We start from the raw sequence: 26,965 nt of genomic DNA on the forward strand, positions 1-26,965 counted from the left end.
AGGCTTCAGGGTACGATATTGAAACTGTTTTGAATTTTTTATCAACATTCTCGCTGCTTAGATTATCCTCTCCAAAGGAGATAGAGTGTTGAAGATACCAGTTCCCTCACTAGGTGACCACTGAACGTTACTAGGAAGGCTCAAGACAGAAAACAAGCTTCTCATGGAAAGAAGTTTCTGAAGGAAATGAGAACAGCATAAATCTTATCCCTACCTGATAGCTTCTTCCACAGACTGGCCAATAATATTAGAAGAAGGACCTGGCTGAGATAGTGGTGTCAGGCTTATCACCCACTTCACTGGCTTGTAGTACTCATCACTGGAACTTAATAGATAAAATAGTGTGGTCAGGAAAATTATCTGCAAAACAAAGGACAGTATCTCCTAAAAAATCACATTTGGAAACTACAGGAAGCAAACACAAATGGCACCAAGAATATGCTTAACTGCGGAAGGAAAAGTGCTGTGTTCTTATCTAGATGTACATACCAGAGACAGCACGAAATTGAGCAGGGCCGTCCCGCTGTAGAAGAGGATGGTCAGCAGCGTCGTGACAGTGGTGAAAAGCAGGCTCACATTCCGGCTCATAACAATCCACAGAGACTCCAAGATCTGAGAGAGGAAAAGCTAAATCTCAGAATAATCCTCAGGAAAGAAGTTTCTACAGGCATCTAATGTGCTTTTAATATAGTGCCATAAACTGAAAAGACAAGAACTGATTATTATTTTAAGTGGGAAAAAAAAAATCATCTGAAAACATTTGAATATTGATTAGTAAAGAAAATGATTACGTAAATTATGGTGAATCTACTCCAGGTAATTTTAGGCAGCCATTAAAATCATCTCTATTATAACATGGGAAAATATTTTATGATATAATGCTAAGTTTAAAAAGCAAGATAGAAAAATTGTATAGATAGCGTGATTACAACTATGTAAAAATAGTATGCACAGAAAAAATACCTATAGGAGAATGTCAAAATGCAGCCTGAGGTCATACTTAACTTGTTGCCTCACAAGTGGAGGTCTGAAACTCTAGCATTTGTCTTACTACCTTCCTTCCCCCTTGCCACCTTCAACTTAGCTTCATCCACAACTACCAAAGCATGTTCACTAAAATCACAATAAAAGAAATGAACAAACAGGGTCAGAGGCAGAGCTCTGCAGCTGAAAATCGTTCCTCACATGGACCAGGACCCTTATATTAAGACCTACTGAGTTCAGTTGATCCATCACCTGCAAATTTATTAGAACCAGATACTAAAATAAAGGTTATTAATATACATTAAATATTACTAGAGGAAGATATATATTATCTATAGCACACCTACATGTTTTCATTTCCTGGTTCTTCACAAACTTAAATTCCCTTATGATAATGTCCGTTCTATTCTCCCAAAGTAATGAAAAACATGGGAGAAAAATGATCAGAAACACTTTCCCTTAGTTTTCATCCCATAAAGCTCGCAACACTGTAAGGGAAGAAATGCAGATGATATCATCTTTATTTTATAGATATGCAAACTGAAGCTCAGAGTTTTTTAAAAACTTGCCCAAGGGTAGAGAGCTAATATGTGGAACTAGAGCCGGGACAAGAACTCGTAACGTCTGATTTTATTTTGGTGCCTTTTCCAAAATAGCAGTTCTGTTTTCTGTCATATGTTCAAGTTATACCATCTGTGCTATGAAAGGCCCATCCATTCCTTCCCTACCTCGAATGTACCATTTATAAAGGCACATTTTGTTGTCCTCGGCATTTCTTGCAAACCTCAGCTCAGTCTTCCTAAGAGAACTTTGGCAGGCTGGTTTCATTTACAAAAACTCCTTACATAAAATCTTGAAAATGTTTCACAATACCTACAAAAATATGCATGATTGACTGTTTGACCCTGTGGGGTAAAGGAATGAATGAATAATGGCACTGATTCCAAAACACAAACCAACAATGCCCTTACTTGTGATTTTGACAAGCATTCTTTTGGGGGCCTCAGTCATTTTGGAATTTTTATCAAAAAAAAGTCTGGAATACTTTCTGGGTTCATACTGATAGGAAATGCCCTGTGGTAATTAATTCTTAAGAAATTAACTGAATTCATTAATTGGAGACTGGTAGTCGCCAAGATCAAGTAACCTTTCTGTGTACTCAAGGGGATTGGGAAGGAAGGTTTAGAATATAAGAAAGAGCTGTTGCACATTACAACTATGATGGTAAAAATAAATACTTAATTTCGAACTGCAATAGCTCTATTAGGTAAATGGGAGGAAGGGAAAGTGTGAGTGCAGGAATGGGGGTAGGAACCAAAAGAGTTGTAAGAAAACCCCAAAGGAAGAGTAAGAGAGCACCGAGGGACTGGTAAGTCAGTCACGTCTTTACCTTCATCTTCCATATTGAAAAGCCAAAAGATAATATCTAAAATTGCAAAACCAAGAAAGAACAGCGTAAACAGTACTTCAGAAATTCAGAGGTAAATATCCAGAAAAAGCTACACTTGGGGTGATGAACACAAAATACAATATACAGATGATGTGTTATACAAGTATACACCTATATAATTTTATTAAGCAACGTCACCCCAATGAATTCAATAAATAAATTTTAAAAATCAAATCAAATCTAGCATTGCAAACTTTGACTTCTGTTAACCTGATGCAAGTCCCAAGTTTATTCACAATAACATTCTTCTCATCTCTGTGAAAAGCCACAGGATGAGACACCCCACAAAGTACACTACAGAATGAAGAGCGGTTGTCGAAACTTGGCAACACTGCTAACTGTTCCTTGCTGCCTCTATCCTTTGTAATAAAAAATAAAATAAAATTTAAAAAGGCAGAGGTGGATGGCGCATGGGGGAGAAAACCGTATTTCCATCTGCCAACAGGCTTCATCCATCAGAAAGGCAGCTCCGTCTCTAGTGGTCTAGCTGGGGACATTCTGGTCAGCCACCAGGGACAAGGGTCCCTAGCCCAGAATCCAAGAGCCACAGCACCATGCATATGCTTCCTGATTCAGCATCTCTAGATCACTCTTCAGCCAGAGAGGCGGCATCTGGGCAGCTACACCTGAGATCTACGGCTTTGGGACATCTTTCTAGTGCATTTAGAATTTTGAAAACTGCACATTGTGGTATTACAAACAGGGTAACTAAAGGCGTTTAAGTGTGTAAAGGAGACTGAAAATTGGTGTTTCTGTTTTTACTTCTAAGTCCAGTTTAACTATAAACACGATTTCTTACGGAAAGAAACGTCTCAATGTTCTCGTGGACGAAGGAAGCGATGTCTTGCCAGTCCAAAATGTCTCCCAGCCAGCTATTCTGACGACTTATATGCATCTTGTGTCCTTTATGCCGTCCAGAATGTGTTACGTTCTATAGAATAAAACAGTTCAGACATGAAATCTCCATCTTAATCTAAAGAACAGAAAGTATAAATAACCTATGTTGTTTAAGGTCTACTTGAGCACTTTAGTAAATACAAATAAGTGAAAAACTTTGCATTATTTAAGAAATAAATTAAGATCTTCACCTACCCCGGCCAGTGTGGCTCAGTGGTTAAGCGTCAACCCATGAATCAAGAGGTCACCAGTTCAATTCCCAATCAGGGCACATGCCCAGGTTTCAGCTCAATCCCCAGTAGGGGGACGTGCAGGAGGCAGCCAATCAGTGATGTTTCTCTCTCACCAATGTTTCTATCTCTCTATCCCATTCCCTTCCTCTCCCTCTAAAAATCAATAAAAATATATTTAAAAAAAACACACAAAATTCCACCTAAAGACCTAAAAGGTAGTATTTTTCAGTTTACATGCTAGTTCCTGAGTCTCAGCCAAGCTCAAGGGTTTCCCTCCTAAGTACATCTGTGAACACACTTTATTCCTCAGTGTATTCAACTGTACACAAATACGGCAATTACTTTCATTTTCCCCCTCCTTTTTCATCTACCTTTTTCTTGGTCTCTCATTTGTGCTTTTTTCCTCCTTTCCTCATCTCCCTTATTAACCTTTCGTACAAGATAAAGAGAGCAGAGGGGAGAGAAAATGTGGGAAAGTTCACCTAAAACTAATACAACTTATGTGTCAAATACATCTCAATAAAACAGGGGGAACGAATATGAAAAGAAACAAGGGGGATCTAACTTGTCTCTCTGGGAGAGAATTACATTGGCAGGAATAACCAGATTTAAAAGAGCAATGCATAAACAACTTCACCTTTGTTTTTTTAATGCAGCCACTAGAAAAATTAATATTAGGTGGCTTGCATTATGTTTCTGTTGCACAGAGCTAGTCTAGACAATGAGATGCCATCGATGATAACGAACAGCAGATGCAACACCGAAACACCAGAGGGACTGGTGGATTCTGCCATGGAGATTAACCATCAATCACTCTGACTTTTAGTGACCTAAGGTTTAAGACCTTACAGCTTAAAAATGTCAATAAATGAAATCCCAGTATTAATACAATCCTATCTACAGTCATTAGGTCTTTAAAATAAAAAGACTTCATTAGTTTACAATTGAAATTCTCTAGCTAAAATAACTTACCTTTACAAACCAAGAATGATACAGTCTGTCCCAAAGTTCTAGGACCTGCTTTTCAATCACAGCAGTATTGTTCACCTTATCTCCGAGAATTTTATGAAGCTGGGAGAAATACAGATATAATCTAGTTTAATATTTCAGGCAATAATCCAGTAAATGAATACATGCTGGGTCTTTACATTTGCTCCAAATCAAACTGAAATGTTCCAGACTATTTAATTGCCTCTAGCCACATTATGTTCTTTCCATAAACTTTGCTCCTCAACATTCCCAGTAATTTCCTCTCTCTCATCTTTTGCTTCTTTTTTCTTTCCTCTATCCTTAGGTCTCAAGGAGAGCTACTTGAGGCTGTAAGAGAACAGTAGAAATAAAGCCATGATTACAGACTTCTCTGAGCATATCTGCCCGGAGAAAAATCTTTCCATGTGACCCCAGTGCCCACCCATTATACAGGATTCTCATGTTACATATATCACTATTACTAAGAACCGCCATAGAACTTTAAGTGACATTTCCGAACCTTAGCTAGAAATGCAAATACTTCTGTTAGTTTGCTGAGAGATGTTGGGTCTCTGAGTTGTGACTGAGCAGACTGGCTTCAGGATGAGTGAGAATCAAGTACACTTGAGGTAACTTAGAGAAAGGTTATGCATTATATCTCATCCCACATTTTATGTTATTAATACCATATGGTAATATTAAAGATACTTTTAAAAGGACACACAGATTTGTAGTCTCACTTTCCTTCATAAAACTGGCTACTTCTTCATTTCCTTTGCAACTTTCTGCCTGTTTACACTGACGTAATTTAGAATTCTGTCTTTTACATCATAAGCATTTCATATTTAGCCTTCATCACTAACCTTCACCTTTACTTTTAATAGTTTCATATTAGTTCATTAAGTTGTTATATTATTTAAGCATCAAATCATAGGATATATAGATGGTTCCCAATTTTTCCTGTCATGGTAACACTGCAATGAGCATCCTTATACACATTATTTTTCTCATTTCTAACAATAAGATATATGTGCAGGTATCAAAGGAAGTGAGCATTTTTAATGATTCTTGCTATGAATTGTTAAATTGTCTTCTATAAGAATCCTACCAATTATTACTTTCCACCATGGATAACTGATAAATTTTTAGATAATTTAATAGGTGTGAAATAGTAACTAATTATTTATACTTTTCTTCTTTAGTGATGAGAGTGACCATTTTCCATTTTGGTTTTCAATGTGTATTTCCCTTTGTGTGGCGTAGTCATACCTTTCTCCCACTTGATGTTGGCCTTACAAATAGTTAAACCAGCTCTTAGACATATTTGATGCAAATATACTTGCCCAATGTTTTCCTTTAGGTTTATTTATTCATAAATCAAACATAAATCAGTGAATATCAAAGCCATTTATCTTTTTATCACATTTTACAATTCACAAATGGCTTTCACCTACATTATGTGATCTTTACAACTCTAAGAGCTAGACAGAAAATAGTTTTGTCATCACCTTTGTTCTTTTGAGAAAACAGATTTAGAAATGATCTATGACTGGCCCAGGGTCTTGGAGACAAGGGGCAGAATCAGAATTAAAAGTTCTCTAATGTTCTTTCAACTCGAGCCTATATAACCGCTGAACAAAGAACACCTAATAGAGCAAATTACCCAAAATAATTAAAAACCACAATTACTCCTAGTCTACCTTCCTTTAGTTTCTTTAAATTTGTCTTTTATAACACCTAGTAGAGCAAATTACCCCAAATAATTAAAAATCACAATTACCCCTAGTCTAACTTCCTTTAGTTTCTTTAAATTTGTCTTTTATATATTATGACTGTCAAATACAGACTTCCTATTACCAATTTTTTCTGTCATTTTCCTATCAGCTTCTGAAATCTCCCTTTAACCAGAAGAGGCCTAGAATTTACGTTACTGATAGCCTCTTTTCTAGACTGTCTGCACAGTGGCCTTTATTGCAATAAGGCACCATTTCAAATTGACATCTCCTTTAGCAGTCTCACTCCTAACAGAACAGCTAATAGCTAAAATACCACAACTATACCAGTAAAGGGGAGTCCAGAATAATTCTACAGCATGTTATAAAACTGGGAAGACTGGGCCACAGCATAGAGTCATAAGTCACTGCTGTTAAATCACTAAAGCATACACACTGTTGATGATATGTGACATGCTTTTTGCATATGAAAAACAATAAAGCATTAAGGGCAGTCAAAATGCCATTTGCGAACTGATTAACGTAAGGCACATAACCTCATCTACGAAATGGGGATGGTAAGTCAGTACTTAACTAGTGTGAAGTCTTAGCTGACCAAGTCTTTCTCGAAACAAGAAATCAATACTAATAAAGACCTTGCAAAGAGAAAGCCACAAAGAGAGGCTCCTCCTTACCTTGTGGGTTATCCATTCTCGACCATACTGATATACATTGTTAGCAGCAGAATTGAGGGCTCTTTGGACTACCTGAGCCTCAGGAAGCCAACTAATTTAAAAGAAAGAAAGAAAAAAAAAAAAAATGAAAAACTAGTACACTTCTAGTGTATTGCACCAATAACTTTTTAAACTCAATGTACTTAAACAATCAGTAACTGCTGAAATGTTGATCAGTCATCAACGCAGAAACAAAGATGAAATCACACACAGGAATCCTTGACCTCTAGGCCTAATTCTAATATTTAGGATCTCTTTTCAAGCCTTCCTTATCTTTTAGATCCACTTTCCCCACAACCTCTCTGTCATTCTGCTGCGATGGGTTTCTCTGTCCCTCAAGTCCTGAGTCACCTGCCTTATGCACACAGCACCAGAGGTGGTTCTGGGACACTGATGGTCAGAATCTGGGACGCACAATGGTGGTTCTCAAACTGTGGTCCATGGACCTGCAGCATCAGAACTGCTTAGAAACCTGGCCCAAACCCAGACCTACTGATAAAGAAACTCTGGGGCTAGAGCCTAGCAATCTGTACCTTAACAAGCCCTGAAGGTGATTCTGGTGTACACTAACATTTGAGAACCACTGATCTAAGGAACTGGAGAACTGAGGAAGAATATAAAAAAAATGAGAGGGTAAATAACTGTTTTCAATTTTCTGTTCATTGAAGATCTTTTTCTTTAAAAGATACGAGGAACTCCTGAGCAGAGTTCCTTCGGTACAAAGAACTACGGTCTACAAACTTCCCTCCTGTGTGGTACTGCGAGGTGGCCTCCCTATTTTCTTGTCAACTAAACAGGCATTTGACTTAATAATACGTGACATATGCCCAATGTTTTCCAAAGGAGAAAATATTTTCATATATTCTCTTCACTGCTCCTCCCAATGTTGTATACTAGAAATATTGACATTCACAAACTGGTCTGAGCTTTTAGTATTAACCAGTTCATCATACACTTCACATAAACAAAATATTTTTGAAACTTTTTGCAAATTCTCAGTTCAAGTGTTTCTCAGCAAGGAAGACAAAACTTTAGAGGTACTTATAAATGTAATAATCTTACAGTATAAGGATATGAAAAGGAAATTTGGATATCTAATGAGATGTGATCTAGGAGAAATTAATTTAAGTAGCTTTTAAATTACCCTAGTATTTATAGATTCAACAGTGGTTTGAAGGGACTGCTGAATATTTTCAATTATATGGTACTACATTTTTATGCAGAAAATGATATCCTATAGAGATATTCGAAAGTGTGAGGATTCACAGAGGCATCTGGATAGATCCTTAATGACTAACAAACATCTATTAGGCCTGATAACAAGTCTTTCTGGCTTCAGTGAAAACGCTTCACCAACATCCTCGTGCACCTGCACTGAAATGCTGCTATACATAATATTCTATGACACACACTATGGAAAATAAAATGTATCACAGCAACAGATAAGAGGAGCTGTCCTGAGGTCAAGTCAAAGGCCTTCATTCAGCCTAGACCTCCTTGTAACAAATGCCCTCTAGGAGATATGGGGCCAAAAATACCTGAGCAGACTTGGCAGGGACCAACTGGGATGAGCCTTGATCGTACACCAACCACAGCCTCTATATTGAGCTCCTTCCTTAGGATACTCACTACCTCAGCCAATCACTAATTCTCTTACTCTTAGTAGAAATCAAGTTCCTACAATTTGAACTGGCCTACCCTCACCTTCCTGGGAAAAGGTTAATCTCTATCACAATATGACCTTCCAAGAGAACAGCCCCAAGAATTATACAGAAGTAAAAGGAAGTTCCCAACATAGCATGTGGCCTATCAAGTTTCTATATACTTTCTAGTCAGTAGAGAGTAGAAAGTGGGTTCCGGACTAAAAGAATTGTCCAAGACAACAATTAAGATGTGCTCTGACTGCATTTTCTTTGAAGCTCTGCTAGGACGTCCCTACCCTAAGTCTCTCTAATTTATCCACCAGCTCACCAAGCATATCCACAGGAAGTCAAGGTACCTACACAGGGCACATAAAATGTGCACCATATTGGAAGATAATATATCTGATCGATCCCCTCCAGGAAAATCCACAGAATTTCTTACAAGGTCAACTGCCTTCTTCAGGACAGGAATCTACTGAATACTGATATTTGCAAGAAATCATTACTATTAATTCATATCCATCCCCACTAATTTGCTGCAAAAGAATCAGACCTTCCATGAATCATGAAAGTCTAAACAGCTTTTAAAACCCTCCTACACAGAAGGGTACTTGATCAGAAACTCTGGGTGTGAGTGCTGACCCTGCAATTGGTGGACTATTATTTCAAGTTCCTTAAGCTTTGACCCTGTTTCCTCATCTGTAAAATGGGGATAATCTCTTCAACCTACTGTACAGTCATTATAAGAAAGAAAGGTCGAAACGTAGGTGGAAGTGCTTCGTAAATTATAAACATACTGTAAACTGTAAATCTCAATTCAAATCTAAGCTATCATTTACTATAATGGTTTCCAAAACCTTAAGCACAACCCCACCACCCCCTCTCCCATATTATATGCAATTCTTATGCAAAAATGACAACCCTCATCAAAGCTTTGGCAAACCCCATCTTTTCTCTTCCAAGGCAGCTGCATCAACGATCATTTCATGCAAACACATGCTGAACCTAGGTCATCCGACTCTATTTTTGTCGTAAAGCAATATTCTTACTTTGCCCACTCAGGGTGATTTGCCAGAGTTTCATTAATCAAACTGCTTGTGACTTCAATCATGTGCACGCTCTCTTGATGTACCTGCATCACAGAGAAGAGAGAAGAGATCTCAATAAAAAATAAACCCAACCTAACATTTATTTTTCTATACTATTATTGGAGCAATACTTTAGAGTCAAATAATTATACATCTTAATTACAATTAATTTAGAAACCTGCATTGAACAGCTGCTATACATAATATTCTATGACATACACTATGGGAAATAAAATGTACATAATAGGCCCTGCCTTCAAAAATCTCAACAATTTACTTAAGGAAAAATATGTAAATAGATACACACAAATACACATATACACAATAATATATATTTAGTTCACATATATGTGTATAGCGCAAGTATATATATTTATATACATATAATATGCGTGTGTATATATGTAAACAGTATCAATACTACATAAGCTTAAAGAATTATAACGCGATACAAGATAACACAGGCAAATATAAGCAACCGAGTAAGGTTTCTGAGTAAAAAAAAAAAACCAACTGAAACTGCTCCAAATTTACCTTGCCCAATAATCAGCAAAATGAGGGAGATAAAAAAAAAAAAAAGAGCAAGCCAATGTCAGGGAACAGGCTTCTTGGGGTCTCCCATACACATGCACAGTTTAACAATCAGTCTAAGATATGTGATTTATTAATTTCAGCCTTTCTATGGCTTTCTTGCTTCCAGAATCTCCCCCTTTAATTTACAGCTGCTCTATTGTCAGCCCCAAACCGAATCCAATGAGAGTAACTCCATGCAAAATAGACACAAACTACGTTTTACCAGGTGCAGTAGCAGTTTTTCATGAGCAAATACTCCTCAAGCTGTTGCCTAACTGGCCATTTTCCAATGTCCTGATACGGTGTTTTAAAAAAATTTTATACCATTTTATTCTTGCTTTCTGTGAGCAATTACCTGATATCCTCACTCTGCTATTACCCTATGGTATATTAAGAAGATGGAAGCAAAAAGGATCCTCTAACAAACTGGATATGGATACGAAAGAGAGCAATCAAGGATGACCCTGAGGCTTTTCACCTGAGCAAGTAGAATGAAGCTGTCATTTGCTAAAATGAGAACAGACCAGCGAGGGAAGGTCTGAAATTCAGTTACATTCCAGATGTCCATTAGACATTCACATGGGTATTGTCATGGTGTTTTAGAGAATGAGCCCTTTATCGGCTGGGAGAATAAACTAGATAACCAGCAAGTTTCCTTCAAAAGCTCAGTTTGCATGAGTTCCAGACGACAAAGAAGTGGTTCAGTAACGTATGTTATGAAAGTTCAGGGAAACAAAAGCTCACCGAACAAAATGAGCAAAGAAAAAAAAACTAGAAAGAGAAACTAATTGAGATGGGAGGCAAGAAGGCCCAATGAAAAGGGACAAGGAAGAAAAAGTGGAATAGAAGACAAGCAGGAGAGAGAGGAGAAAGGGAAGAAAGGAAAAACGGAAGACCATCCTGGTGGAAGGTTTCTCTAAGAGTAAGAATGGAAGATACGACTGCAGAGTGGTAGGGGTAGGTGAAATAGGACAAAAACAAAGCAAAGTCTCTAACCAAGTCTGTACAGTTTATATTAAGTGACTACACATGATTAATACCCAAAGAACAGATAGGAAGTACATAGAGATGGAAATACAGGTACTGAGAGGGCAGGTTTTGGGGTTCTTTTAAAATTCTCACCCAAGCATATTTTTCCCACTACTTTTCAGAGAGACTGGAAGGGGGCAGGGGGAGGAGGAGGAGAGAGAGAGATCGATTGGTTGCTTCCCGCACACACCCCAACTGGGGCCAGGGATCAAGCCCGCAACCAAGATATGTGCCTTTGGCTGTGATCGAAACCAAGACCCTTCAGTCCACAGGCCAACACTCTAACCACTGAGCCAAACCAACTAGGGGAAGAGAGCAGGTTTTTAGGAGCAAATGGTAAGACTGGGGGCATACTGAGGCTGAGAATAACAGAGAATAGGACGCCCAAGTAGAGACGTCATGTAGCAAAAAACAATGCAATACTTTAGCAAAAGGCTGCATGTTAGGTTACTGATCAGTAATAATTGCTACTATATCTCTATAGTACTACATTAAAATTTTTCATATCCATGACTGCCTGTAAGCTTCATGATTCCTTGAAAACAGCTTATCAAAATCTGGAGCCCAGCCGGGCGTGGCTCAGCTGCTGAGCATCAACCTAGGATCCAGAAGACTGGGGTTTGATTACCGGTCAGGGCACATGCCCAGGTTGCGGGCTAGGCAGCCAGCCAATCAATGACTCTCTCATCATTGATGTTTCTATCTCTCTCTCTCCCCCTCCTTTCCTCTCTCTGAAATCAACAAAGATATGTTTAAAAAAAAAAATCTGGAATTTGGAGTTCAGCAAAGTCGGATAAACTAAAGATCAAAATACACTATACAAATCAGAAAAACAAAAGTAAGTAAGAGACATAACTGGAGAGAAACGTTCAGCTGCACTTGGGAGAATAATTTTCTTTGATGAGATGAGAGTGTTAAGAACTGAATGTTTGCTTTCCCCCAAATTCATTTGCTGAAATCCTAACCTCCAATGTGATGGTTACGAGGCAGGGAAGTAATTAGGTCATGAGGATGGAGGCTTCATGAATGGGGTTAGTGCCCTTATAAGAGCACAAGAGAGAGATGACCTTTCTCTCTGCCATGTAAGGATACAAAGAGAAGACAGCTAAATGTAAACCAGGAAGAGGGCCTTCACCAAAAACTCAACCATGCTGGCACCTGATCTGGACTTCCACCTCCAGAACTGAGAGAAATATTTGTTGTCCAAGCCACCTAGTTTATGGAACTCTGTTACAGCAATCTGAACCAAAAGAGGGAGAGGAAATGTAAGCTGGAAGGACCTGGAAAGGGGGAAATAAAAGTCCTATGGTGTATCAGCAGAAAGACCAATGAGACAAGAAAGGAAGGAACTAGTAAAAAAAAATTCTGATCTAGTAAACAGGGTACTAGCTAGATTAGGAGTCGAAAGACAAGATTATAGTTTTCCTATTGACAGAAGAAGCCACTTGTTCCTCCGTACCTCAATTTTTTCATCTGCATTTACCTGAGGATTTTTAAGATAATAAAATAAAAATGTGTGTAAAAACATACTAGGCAAACTTATGGCAAAACTAGTAGTATAAAAATTATAAATGTTTTAGCTATTATACATATTTACAAGCAAAGTAACATTCTCCATATTATTCCTACCAACTTCTTATCCATACTAGAATTATAACAATTAAAGAGTTTATTAATGGTAATAGTAAGTATTGTACCTTACCTTTGCAGTCAGGAGCAGGGCTAAAAGAAGGGTTCCTATCACTAACAAAAATATGATGAAAATGCTAATTATTTTGTCTAACATCTTCTCCAGCCAGATGATCATCTGCACAGAAATGAAAAAGAGAATTGCTTAGCTGTAAAGTACAGCTTAATAAAAAGACATATGCATTCCGATATAATAAAGACAAAATAGGGTATTCAGCTTTGCAAAGCAAACTATAGAATGACTAAAGCAGTGAAAGCTATAAGCAACTTTATAATATTAACTAACAGTATTAATTACTGCTGCTAATATAAAGAGTTCATTTTTGTCATATCTAAGAAAAACAGTCAATTTGAACATAACCTTTATGTCTGAATGCTGATACTGTGGTATATTTACATTTCAAACCATAATTTAAAATATGGTAAATATTCTTGTCCAGCCGGGCGTGGCTCAGCGGTTGAGTGTCGACCTAGGATCCAGGTGATCAGGGTTTGATTCCTGGTCAGGGCACATGCCCGGGTTGCAGGCAGCAGCCGATCAATGACTCTCTCATCACTGATGTTTCTATCTCTCTCTCTCTCCCTCTCCTTTCCTCTCCCTGAAGTCAATAAAGATATATTTTAAAAAAATAAATAAATAAAAATTTAAAAATATGGTAAATATTCTAAAGCAAATAATGACAATCCATTAGCTGACCTCAAATCTTATTAAGTGTTACTGTCAATTAGCAAATATAGATGACTTTAGAAAAATATGCCTTTTATAAAACAGGTATGCCCTAAATTATATATAGATAAAATAGGAGCAAATTAAAATAAAAATTATCAATATTTTCAATATATGTTTTCCCTTTGATGCCATTAGGGTTACCAAAACAGTAATAACAAAAATCTAAATGTTAAGGTAATGATTAATACCAATTTCAGAATAGTAGTTACTCTGGCTGGGAGAAATACAAAATGGGCTTCAATTATATAAGTAATGTTTTATCATGCTGGAGGGTAGGCACACAGGTATTCTTTACATCTTTTAATATTTAAAATAATTCATAATAAAATACTTTTAAAAACCTGATATTCTACTGGAAATTCCTATTCTTTTTTAAAACACGAGCTTTATGACAAATTATAAGTAACTGCAAATAAAAAATAATCATTAATGCAGTGGTTATTCCTTAATAATTAAAATTATGCTCCCTAAATGCTATCTGACACTCTATTTTGACATTCTATTTTGAGTATAACTTCTCTCTTTTTTCACAATCACAAATAATCCTACATACAAAAAATTTTTATTTTCAGAATATATCATTCTGATAGACTTCTAGAATTTCTGCTATGCAAAGCTACCATTTAACACTTCAAAAATACTATCAATTATACTTATGATGCTGAAACACCACATTGCACCCTTCAACTCCAACATGAGCTACAGTATTGCTGAATAAGTTATTAACTTAAATCTGACATATGTTATCCAAACAGTGAGTTAAACATCCAAAAGCAAAGAAGGTGGTTTAAAATACACACAACATGACTTCTTAAAAATTTATTTTTCACTCAAGGCTTACAAGCTTGCACTCCCCTTATCTTTCACGAAGGATACTGTTGCTAAGAGAGCAATGCTATAGGTAAATGCAAACATAAAAAGTTCATCTTCTATTTTGACAATTACAGCTTCAAACAGAAGAGTTAATTTTCAGTGCATGCTACCAAAGCATTGCAGACAATGCAGAGATTTAAAAAAAAAAAAAAATAACAGGTTTCTAAGATATGGAAGGTCAGATGTCATATTTTGAATGTTAGTTCTAAAATCAATGAAACTGGAGAGTTTCACAATCAGAAACCAACTCTACACCTAGTTCTGAAGACCACTTCCTGAAGAAAGGGCCAGTGTTGTATCGCTCCTTCCTTTTCTCCCAAACCTAGCAGTGCATGGCACACAGAAAAGGCTCAGTTAATATGCATCTGAATAGGTAGGAATAAGTAAAATAATTTCAGAATTAAGACCATTTGTGTACAGTTTCTAAAAATAACTTGGGAGCCTCAAATTTTTTTTTTAAGAAAAGTATTTTTAAATATAAATTATGTTCTATTTACATAGTATAAATATCTAAATTTATGTCTGGGTATTTTTAACATATAAAACATGGAATATTCACAAACACATTATGTATACCAACATTACAAAATCAAATGTTATGTTTTTCAACAAGGGTAGACTTTTCCTATCACAAGCCATACAACTAAGGGTTGGAAAAAGGCATACGAAGAGTCACCTAAATAAAAATTTATATTCAAGGGATAACAGTAAGGGTTAGTTGCTTCACTCAAAATTTAAAATAAATAAAGTCATTTAGGATGCTTAATACATAAGCTAAAAAAGTCAAAGGGGTTTCTATTCACATTGTGGCTGCCTAAGATTAAATTAAAAACAAAAACAAAGCAAAAAACATGACAAAAAGAGATAGCAAAAGAGAGAGAGAGAAAGAGAAGGGGGAGAGGAGGGGGGAGAGAGGGAGGGAGGAGGCCCCCCCCAGATGGCTCAGTGGGTGGCAGCATCGTCTGGTACACCAAAAGGTTGTGGGTTCGATTTCCAATTGGGACACACACCCAGGTTGTGGGTTCAATCCCCAGTCACGGCACATATGGGAGGCAACCAATGGATGTTTCTCCCTCTCTCTCTAAAATCAATAAAAAAAATATCCTCAGGTGAGGATTAAAAAATAAATAAAGGGAGATAGAAAAAGTCCAGATAAAAGAAAAAAATGTGGAGAGGGGAGAGTTGGTATGTAAAACTGAGAACCAAAAGAGGAGAAAAGACAAAATGGATAGAAAACTTATATGGAGGAAAAGTATTCCCTGAAAGAGTGGATGGGAACGCGACTCATGAGGAACCAGAAACTCAGACAGACGCAGAAAGAGAAACGGGCTCCGAGGAAGCAATGGAGGGGAGGAGCCGAGGGGAATCCTGGAGGAACACCAGGGGTGCTGCTCCGCTCCACAAGGCTGGCCCTGTGCTGTGCTGCTCTGGGCAAAGGAAACCAAACCACCTGGCACCACTGTCTTGCTCATGGAAATCCCATAGTCCCCAGAAATTAACTGTCTTCCATGCTTTGAGAAATTATTTTAATTTTTAAACTTTATTTTCTAAAAGGGGGAGAGGAGAAACTTTAAGATAACATTTTGAACATTTCAAGTTTAAAATTTAGAGATGTTGCTAGATTTATAGTTCTATCAAAAGACACTCAAATTTCTAAACTCACTGGCCTTGTTTATCAAGCTATTAAAAAGTGCCACTAATTTGTTTTCTGTTCTATCATGAATGTAGGTCCTTATTTTGCTGTTTTTTTAACTAAATTCTAGGTGAGTCTTAGTGCATATAATCAATATTAATAAAACAATTAAGGCTTGAGAAATAGGTTGCAATTTAATTAACCATAAGATGTTTTCTCTCTCACCCTCACTTCTTCTCTTGGTTTCCTAATTCACTCCACTTGAGCTTGGAATACTAAATACCCAATGCTGCAATTTTCTGATCTTGGATGTAATGCAATAATAAAATGATCTTGAACTTATTTATGTGCTTTCCTAAAGCACACACTCTCAGAACTTCAAGCAGTTACTCCAATTCTACACCAATGCTTTACCTATGCTACACGGAATCAGCAAGGAAAAAAAAAAGCTACTTGATCTCTTAGGAATCTTAAAACTCACTGTCAGCTGTAAACTGGGCTCATAAATTAGGTAATCTAACTCATTTAGCTCGAAATCAACCTAATGACTTCAGGGCTCCTTTCATCTCTTGAGGAAAATTTCACTTCAATATATATATGTATCCATACATATATATATACAAATTAGGAAAATACATTAAACCACCTGGTTTAGATCAAAATAAGAAAATGTGACTTATGGTTGCAGCATTATCATCTGCCAAGGATTAAACTCCTTTACTTACACCAGTTTTGTAGGAAAGAGAGGTATATACAAACATGAGCCTGTGCGCACGCGTGTATGTGTGCGTGTGTATGAATGTATGTATGTATGGTGGTGGTGATGGTGTGTGACTATATTTTACACACTGTTTATTTTCAATCGAAAGTTTAAAACTTTAGGCATTGTCAAGTCTCCCCTTTCCTGTTTCAATGGAATGAAATCCTAATCTCTACACATAAAAGTGTCATTTTGATCTATTTCCAAGTACCACATCTTTCTTAAAGCCTGTGATATTTCCATGGGAAACTTTTCGTCTTATTGTGTTTAAACACAATACATGTAAATGATGTCACCTCCTGCTCTCTGTCCTAGGGATTTAATGAAATTAAATCTAGAACTACTATATGCAGACTATATATTAGAGGTACAGTACTCCTAATGCATCTGGATTCTTTTATTGAAGTTACCCAAAATGCACCTTTACAATTCCAAGCCAATCATGTGAATCATTTACCATGGACACAACCTATATTTTGGGAAACACATGAAATTAGATGTCACAGGTCATGACTAACATTGGAATACCAGTCATAAAAAAAAGACCATACATAAATATACCAGTCTAGGGAATTACTTCACAGATTTATCTTCTGAAAACTTCCTGTATCACTTACAGAAAAATTAGCAATAAAAAATTCTCTTTCCTTTTCAGTAACTACTGCCTATGTGCTCTCCACATATCAAAGGAGACCAGAGTGTCAGGCTAAGCCACATTATAGAGCCAAAAAGGAATGGAAATCACAGAGGACAAAAGGACCACCAGACAGAACTTCTTACACATACTTGAGCAGGGAGATATCACCAATATCCTGAATAAAAGAGCTTTGGGTTTTTAGCAAATTGTACTGGGACAGTATCAATGCTTCATGACCTTCCATAGCTTATAATCAGAACTTTAAAAACAAAAACTTAGTTTTACATACGGATAGAAACAGAGTGGGAATGGAGAAGTTACAGAATTGAACAGCAAAAACCAACATCCATGTGTTCATTTACCTTCTTATTTAGCCAGTGCCAGAGCTTGGGGATGGGGGGTAAGGTGAGAAAGAAAAGATAAGAACAGTGGAATATCATTAGAGAATGCAATAACAGTATGAAAAGAAAAAAAAAAGACAGTCACTGAGAGCATGAGAAGGAAATTATCCCAGACAAAAGAAAAACTAGAAAAAAACAGAAACTGTAGTACATTAACAAAGTTATAAAATCGAGTGAATGCAGTAGTCCTTTAAGATATACAATGATTACAGTGATGATAACCACAAGCTTTGCTGGCAATTCAATTAAAAATACATAAAATAACCTGAAAGCTTGCACCCTTAAAGAGCCACACCAAATTCCAAAGATCAAAGTAATAATACCCTTTCACATTTCATGCACCAAAAGGACTTTTAGTCCCTGTATAAACCAATTTATGTTCCTATTATTACATTTTCATTGAACTTTGTAGTTGCAGCTTTATAGTATTAGTTATTTCACATTTTTTAAATAGTAAAACATTTCAGTGCTCACTGGGAACAGAGGACACCTGACCAAAAGCAGGCACAGCTAAGATTTGGTTAATATTTGATGTATTTCCTTCCACCCCCGTTTTTTAGGCACACATTTTTCTACAAAAAAGCAAGATAATACATAAATGTTATCTCATCTAAACTTCACAATATTTAGCACTATAATAACTAATGCTAGTTAGTGGACACATAACAATCTAAAAATCGGTAAACATAGGATTCAGGGCATTGTTAGTGCTATAAAAAGTATAAAGGTTAATAAAAAGTGTAATTCCATCAGTGACTGTAAATGCTCTTTGCAGAGTTTTCCCTAAAGTACACCCAAAGCACGTTTAGGTACATACTTCAAACAATCTCCTGTAGATGGATCATTTCAAAATCAATGAATCAAAATGGATTTATTTCCCAAAGCAACAGCCCAAATATATTACTATATATTAGACAGAACATAATTTTGGCATCAATTAAATTAAACAAATATTCAGTTTGCGATAGCCATTTATTCTGATTGTTATACATGGCAGAAAATGCTAGTTTTATTCATTTTACTGTCTCTCTTCCCCAAGAACAGATTAGCAAACAAATTAGAATAACATTGACAAATTTTCACAAGGCTACCCTGTAACAAATACTTTTGGATGCCCCAGAACTTTTTAACTGACACAACTGTACAGTTTTCCTAAAGGAAGGGCTCCAAATACGAGTACATGAGAATGCTGAAAATGGGATTTAGTCTCTATTCAGACAGTGGAAAGACAAAGGCATGAACTGAAAAAAAGAGTTACTCTCTTTAAACCATTTGAAGTGCTAAATCTGCTTTAGTAAGATAAACCTTCACCCCAATACAAGGGAGATGTGATAAATATGCTGAAATGTATGCTAAGTCTTAGATTCTTTTTTACTTAAAAAGTTGAAAAAATTAGTAAGAACACAAATAGGCAAATTACAAAAAAATATATAAATAGCCAGTAAGCATGTCAAAGGATTGTCAGCCTCATTTTTATTTTAAAAATTTCAGATTAAAACAACATTGAGATATTTCTTTTTAGGAAATTAAAAAGGCCTTTTTGTTACGCTGTAATATTCCTTGGCAAGGGCTCAAGGAAGTACATATTCTCGTATGTTGCACTGGTGGGAATTAAAACTGGCAAACTTTCTGGAAGACAGCCAGGCAATATGCAAGAAAATGCATCCCCTGCTTCTCCTCTGACCCAGGATATTTCATTAAGCAATGAAAAGATTTACTTCCTCCCACTTCATGCACTTCAGTTATTATTCTCATCTCTATCTACATTGGTTTCACCCAACAGTATTTCTCAACCTTAAGTCATGAATAGACTTGTTAAAGGAAATAGTTACTAGCCTCTGTGATAAAGTCCAGCTTGCACAGCATGGCACACAAAAGACCTTCTTGATCCAGTCTCACTTGACCCTCCAGGCTTACCATCATTTCACATATCCCAGCCATGACCAGTTTCTTGGCATTCCCAAGAATTCACATTGTGGAAGTCTCTGTGCCTTTGCACTGCTCCATCCAGGTGCAGCTCCTGCCATGTCTGCTCCTACTTGGGCTTCAAAATGTGCCCCAGCACCACCTCCTTTAGGAAACAGCCCCTCTCCCATTGCCTCACCAACAGTGAGTCGTTTTTTGCTCAGTACTACCACTATATCCTGTACCTACTTTTCCTCCACGAATTATAATGGCTAACACTTGCATAAAGCTTACTGTGTACCAGGCCTTGATCTAGGAACTGTACATTATCTCATTTAACACTCACAAACCAATCTATAAGGTGCATGCTCTCACATTCATTGTACTGATAAGGAAACAAAGGCACAGAAAGGTTAAGAAACTCATCCAAGGTCACATAGCTAATAAGTAGCTGAACTCAGATCTGAAACCAGAATTTGGATTCAGAGTGCATGCTCTAAACCATTAAGCCTCTGAAGCTAACCACTGCCTCTGAATTTTAATGGGTTGCTCTCTCTCCCTAAACAGAGCTTCTGCATCTAGTTTTCTGTGATTCATCTGTTTTTCCCTAGGACTTAGCACAATATTTGACACATGGGAATTATTCCAAAACTATCCACTAAACTAAGCAACTACCTGGCTATCTAATTTCTAGGCAAGCCACTTAACCCCTCTGGATTCCAATTTGGTCCTTATAATTATTTAAACTAAATCTATCCTATCCTTACATAAACCATAGTTCTAAACTTCAAATTTCATCATAGAATTAGATTTCGATTCTAGTATAAATACTAAATACCGTAAAATGGAGTATTTCAGACAATGAAGTATATAAATTCCATTAAAACAGCCCAAGTTCTTAAAATACAATACCTTGCTATCAACTTTTAACAAGAATTTCCCAAGCCCGATAATTGGCCACGGAGCTAGAGCTTCCTTCCGCTCCTTCAGGAAGTGCTCTACCACCTGCCACCACACGCAGCAGCGTTTCTCCAGGAAGTTCACAACTCCAAAGTGAATAATAAGCTTTTTGAGTATCCAGACTATAAAGAAGATAAGAAATATGTATGAACAAAATATAGATTACAAAGTTAAAACGGGAAAAAGTCTCTTGGTTTCATGTGACCGTTTTAAAACAGTAAAGCTAGTATTAAAGTTAAAGATCAATTTTTTAAAAAGGAGAGAAGAGAAAGTCCAAGGTATTCCAAATTGATGGTATTGCGACAAACAACTTTTTACACTTACCCATATACTTACTACCTTTTTTGTGGAGGCTGAATCCCTGAGGGAGTCAGGGATTATTTTACAGTCTATATAAACACAAGGTACTCTGATCATGAAGATTTCAGACTACAACCTTGGTCCTTCATACCTTACCCTTTCTGGGGTAAAGAATACTAACCCCTGACATGTCCTAATCTCCTTGGCTATTATAACTGCTAGTGTCAAATCTTGTTGTTTTCTTTAGATTTTTTTGTTTAGTGACCAGAAGAATAAAGGTATTTCACACACATCATGATTTCATATCACCGCAGGTAACATTTTCATTTATGTTCCTATTACTTTACTTCATGTTGCGCTATACACCTGAATCTTTTACCATGGTTCAGTAGAGAAGCAGGCTGGGCACAGGTAGGGCTGTTACAAATGGCCCCTGAAGCTGGCACTGCACACCTTCAGCGGGGACCATTCACAGACCACGATATAATATAACCCTCCATAGTTAGGCAGTGCGGTGGCCCCTCAAGCTGGGGTTAGCTTCCAGCTAAAGGCCAACTAAGAAGGTGCTGGGACTAGAAGGAAGTGTTACTTACCTGTGAGGGTTGCCTTGAAGTTTGGATAACTGATCCAACCACTATAATTTCCTTAACCCAGGGGTTTCTAATGCTTTACAGTTTACTACTTTGAACCATGAGCTCAGTGTTACATACTAGTTCAACAATTCCTTCATTAGCATTTTTAAATCTCTAGAGAGGTCCTAGGAAAGCTCCCACAGTCTCTAGAATAAGGCCAGGGTATTTATAGGCCGTAAAAAACCTTTTTGGGGTTACCCTGTTTACGGCCTGCTCTCCACGGTGTCAAGTTCCTATGATGGCCTGAGGGTTAAGAAGTGACTAGGACAGCCCTGGTGGCTCATTTGGTTGGAGTGTCATCCCATTCACCAAAAGGCTGTGGGTTTGATTTTTGGTGAGTTCGATCCCAGGTCAGGGCATGTACGGGAGGCAACTGATCGATGTGCCTCTCTCACATCAATGTTTCTCTCTCTCTTTCTCCCCCCTCCTCCCTCCCTTCCACTCTCTCTAAAAATATCCTTGGCTGAGGATTAACTAAACAAAACTCAATCATAAACTCCAAAACCCAGGCTGCTAACGCTCTCCTCCACAGAATCATGATGGCCAAACAGTCAACTCCCCACGTGGCACTATCGGGCTGTAATGCCATACAAAACTGTAAGAGGCTAAATACATTTTTTAGCTTAAAAGAGAAATATTAAAGAAGAATCAAGTAATAAACACCCAAAATAATGTTTATTATTTAAATACAAACATACAATCATTTAATTTAAAAAGAGAGTGAAATTATCCCAAGCATTAAAACCCAAAAGTAAAAGAAAAACATTTTCAGTGATGTTAATTAACTGTTACCTGCAATCGGCACTGGCAGCAGCTGTACGATCCACAGGTTCAACCAGAGCTGGACTGCAATGATGGCCCAGACGAGAGCCACAAAGTAGGTATCGCTGGTTTTCTTCCTTCTAAGGAACGTTCCGACTTCAGGCCTTTGCCTGCCCAGCGTGGGCGACGGGGAGGGGGGCGAAGAAGATGAGGACAGTGTTGGAGGGGGTTCTCTGTCTATGGTTTCTGAAGGGGGAAAGAAAAAAAAAAGCCCAGCATCTTAGTCCGCATCAGTGAACAGTAATACAGAGAAATTGTCTAAGCGCCTCTATTTTAAGCCTTCAAAATGTACTGACAGTATGACTACATTGGGTTAAAAACAAAAAAAAAAGATTTGAATGTATGTTTGAATATGCTGACAGTGTTTAAATCTGTGGAAGTTAGCTAAATTTGGGGGGAGAGGTATGGCTGGGGTATGGGGAATATTTTACTTTTTACTCTATATACTTTATACTGTTCAAGCTTTTTATGACATCTATCTATTAATATAGACATAACTTAAACAAAAAACTTCAAATATATATGTAACAAAATAGCTGAGAATTATAATTAGTCCATGAAAATTATTCAAACCATATAAAGCAACAAACATTAACATATAGTAGAATGCCTATATTTAAAATTCTCTTCTTTTAGCCCGGCCAGGCGTGGCTCAGCGGTTGAGCGTCAACCTAGGATCCAGGTGATTGGGGTTCGATTCCCGGTCAGGGCACATGCCCGGGTTGCAGGATTGATCAACGACTCTCTCATCATTGATGTTTCTAGCTCTCTCTCCCTCTCCTTTCCTCTCTCTGAAATCAATAAAGATATATTTTAATAAAATTCTCTTCTTTTAATATAACTATATTAAATGAATTTATATATATATATATTTTTTTTTTAAAGGGACAGAATGAAGAAGCAAGGTAAGAAACCTAAGACAGTAAATACTTTAGCCCGGCCAGGCGTGGCTCAGCGGTTGAGCATCGACCTAGGATCCAGGCGATCAGGGTTCGAGTCCCGGTCAGGGCACATGCCCGGGTTGCAGGCTTGACCAACGACTCTCTCATCATTGATATTTCTATCTCTCTCTATCTCTTTCCCTCTCCCTTCCTCACTCTGAAATCAATAAAGATATATTTAAAAAAAAAAAAAAAAAGTAAATACTTTAATGTATGAAAAAAGTGATATGTAAGAACAAAGATGAGAGGGAAAAAATGGAAAAATAGGAATTAGAGGAAAACGAAGGATCAGTAAGTAGCACTTTGTAATGCTAGTGTCTTTCTCAATTTTATATTCTATGTATATTTCATTTTCCAGAATGATTTTGAAGGCATTCCTTCATAAGGTCAGTCACCTGCCGGCTGAGTCGAGGGCGGATCTTCAGTGCTTGATTCATACCCTGTGATAGAGATGGCCAAGGTTGCCAGAGTAGAAGCGGCCATGGAGATAACTTGACCTGGTAACTCTGCCCCTGTAAAACAAGCATGCATTTTTAAAACTTTTTAAAGCAAATGAACAAAGTGGGAAATAACTTGCAAATTGAAATAGAGTCCTAAATTTTTACTAGCAATAAAACAAAATGGTTATTAATGACCCACCCAACCAGTGCTTACTTGCCAAGGGAAAATGCTTAAGAATCGACAGGAAAGTCTGCTAAAAATGCAGGTTCCTGGACCCTATCTTCCTCATTTAGGAGCTTCATGCTGATTGACACATGTGGCAGATAGTGGATATATAAGCCTGGAGTGCCACATTTATATTTTTTAACTTCACAGGTAATTTTTAACACACATTTCTGTTAAAAAACACTGCCACACGAAGTCTGTGAGCTTCCTGAATACAAACTGTTTCACTCTCCTTTGTATTACTAGCCCATTCTTGGTGCTCTCAATTATAACATTCCACAAACGAATACGCAAACATATGAGTATTATGCAAAACCATATACATCTATAAAGTACATAATTCAGCATAGGCAAAATTCACCACTTAAAATTTTAAAAGAATATCATTACCCTGTTTCATGTTATATGCTCCCATGTTAAGTTCCTAATAGGCAGTACACCAAGATTAACATCTGCACTAGACTCAAAAAATTTACTGGCCAATGAGGTCTCCCTGTAATTGTCAGCCTTTAACCTGTTATGACAGACAACACAGACTAGCTTACACAATACCAGGTTCTAACATGCTTTCCTGCACCCTAGAGACTGGAAAGCTAAAGACTATTTCTTGGACTCCCTTGTAGCTAAGGTTCCACATGTGATGCAATTTCTACCACGCAGGCACACCTGTGCAAGACTCTGAAGATCAAAGCGACTCACTGTAATTTGGAAGTCACGTACATGTCAAACACAGTCACGGAGGCATATGGCTTTTCAGCAGGAACTGAAAAGAAGTTCCAGAGGTTCTGCTGTCTGATTTGTGGCAGGCAGCAGCAGCTATGACACTTCTGTTCAAACAGTCCTTGGGTATCATTGAGCATTTTACTGGTTGCATTATTTCTGCCTGTGTAGGATCCAATCTTAATTGTCTGGTCTTTTCAAAAATTCTATATGCTAATCAGTATCTCTTTCTATTTAGACTAGCATGGATTCCACTGTTCACAACTAAGAATCCTGGCTGTTCCTACTTATTAAATTATACTCCCCACTCACACAGCTGGGACCTTACTTTTGGTAGGCCAACAATCAATGTGATTAACACAGAATTCTGCCAAGCCAACGAATTTCAGCTCCAAAGGAACTACACATATCCAATAAATTAAACCTTCACAAATACTAACTCTTTCTATGACTGCTGATAGCACTAAAAGACACAGTAAATATTCAGTGAATCATAGCTAGATCAATGGAAACTATGCAGTATCATCCACGTTACCACATAAGTGAGTCAATAAGTTTTTAGAGAGCCTGAACTTCACAAAGGAATAAAAAGAAGAGCACACAGGAAATTAACCAAGATGTAAGATGGAAACACAACATATCAAAATTTATGGGATGCAAAAGGAGTTCTAAGAGGGCAATTTACAGCTATAAAAGCCTACATTAAGAAAACAGAAAGATCTCAAACCTAACTACAGTTAGTTACTGTCTAATGGGTACAGGGTTTCCTTTTGGGATGATCAAAATTTCTTGGAACAAGATAGAAATGACAGTTGCATACACTGTGATTGTAACGAAAATGCTACTCTAAAATAGTGAATGGTTGCCTGGCTAGGCATGGCTCAGCGGTTGAGCATCAACCTAGGATCCAGGAGATTGCAGTTCAACTCTCTGGGTCAGGGCACATGCTCGGGTTGCGGGCTGATCCCCAGTCAGGGGCATGCAGGAGCTGATCAATGAAGGCTTTCTCATCATTGATGTTTCTATCTCTCTCTCTCCCCCCTCCCTTCCTCTCCCTAAAATCAATAAAAAATAAAATAGTGAATGGTTAATTTTATATTCTATGAATTATACCTCAATAAAAAAATGCAAAAAAGGGGGGAAGGGCATGAGGTATAGTCTAACCTAAAATATTTTAAATAAATTAATTGTTCAGAAAACAACAGGTTTTTACATACATTTAAAGTGGTTTCATCACAGCATGTTTTTAAAATAAAGGTACTCTCCCCAATATTTCTTAAGAGTAACATTAACAGAATGCCTTCTTTCTTACCAGAACACTCTTTTCCATTCTGTTTTTCATAGAGGGTACCCACAGACATCAGGAAAACAATAACCAGGAATACTGGAATTCTCCATGAGCCAGCCAGAGATGCTGCAAATGATTAAGAGTTAACATTTTTAGTGAAACAGACCCCAGCACTTGTCTTTAAAAGAATCAGTTTAGTAGATTGACAAAACAATTTAGCATATATGTTAACAAAATTGTTTCACAGGGAAGATTTGAAAAAAAAGGCCATCAGACAGATGAAACCTAAATTTAGGACTTTTCAGTCCAGTCCTGCTGTCAGAGGCCCCTGGTCGAAAGGACTTGGCATGTGCCAGCCTACCTTTAAAGGGCTTGTATCACCTGAGGAACCAAGTCCATTCTGAAGCATGTCCAGGGTTTAAGACTATCCCGAACTCAAAACCCCCATGTAATCCAAGAATGGCCTGCATCAGGCATAGATCCTAAAGTCATGAAGCTTGACTTGACTTCCTGAAAATACCACTGGATGTGAACTCTCTCAAGAAAGGGGGGAACAGCCCAAAAGAGCACTGCAAAAAGCTTCCATGTGTCCTCCTGAGTGCATAATGCAAAAATGCTAACGAGTAGCTGGCTACCCATTAGCCATTTGTAGTTCCTTGAATTCATCTAGAGCCTCATGGACATTTACTGCCTGCC

At 37.4% G+C, this 26,965-nt stretch overlaps 1 protein-coding gene across 2 annotated transcripts in view; it reads right to left on the bottom strand.

Moving 5' to 3' along the window:
- Positions 1–26,965, bottom strand: part of TMEM245 (transmembrane protein 245) — a 68,215-nt gene that overhangs the window by 30,685 nt on the left and 10,565 nt on the right. The window contains exons 3-13 of one of the 2 annotated variants that reach the window (XM_016213729.2): positions 26,294–26,395; positions 23,991–24,107; positions 22,625–22,840; positions 20,853–21,022; positions 13,015–13,119; positions 9,672–9,754; positions 6,941–7,031; positions 4,537–4,635; positions 3,234–3,365; positions 490–612; positions 215–360 (exon numbers count right to left, since the gene is read on the bottom strand). In XM_016213729.2, the coding sequence (XP_016069215.2) occupies positions 215–360; positions 490–612; positions 3,234–3,365; positions 4,537–4,635; positions 6,941–7,031; positions 9,672–9,754; positions 13,015–13,119; positions 20,853–21,022; positions 22,625–22,840; positions 23,991–24,107; positions 26,294–26,395 (1,384 nt within the window). Of the gene's footprint in view, positions 1–214; positions 361–489; positions 613–3,233; positions 3,366–4,536; positions 4,636–6,940; positions 7,032–9,671; positions 9,755–13,014; positions 13,120–20,852; positions 21,023–22,624; positions 22,841–23,990; positions 24,108–26,293; positions 26,396–26,965 lie in introns of those variants that run through there. The other variant, XM_087822810.1, reaches the window with a different exon arrangement.

The sequence above is a fragment of the Miniopterus natalensis genome, chromosome 12, assembly GCF_054644295.1.
Source record: "Miniopterus natalensis isolate mMinNat1 chromosome 12, mMinNat1.hap1, whole genome shotgun sequence".
Taxonomy (NCBI): domain Eukaryota; kingdom Metazoa; phylum Chordata; class Mammalia; order Chiroptera; family Miniopteridae; genus Miniopterus; species Miniopterus natalensis.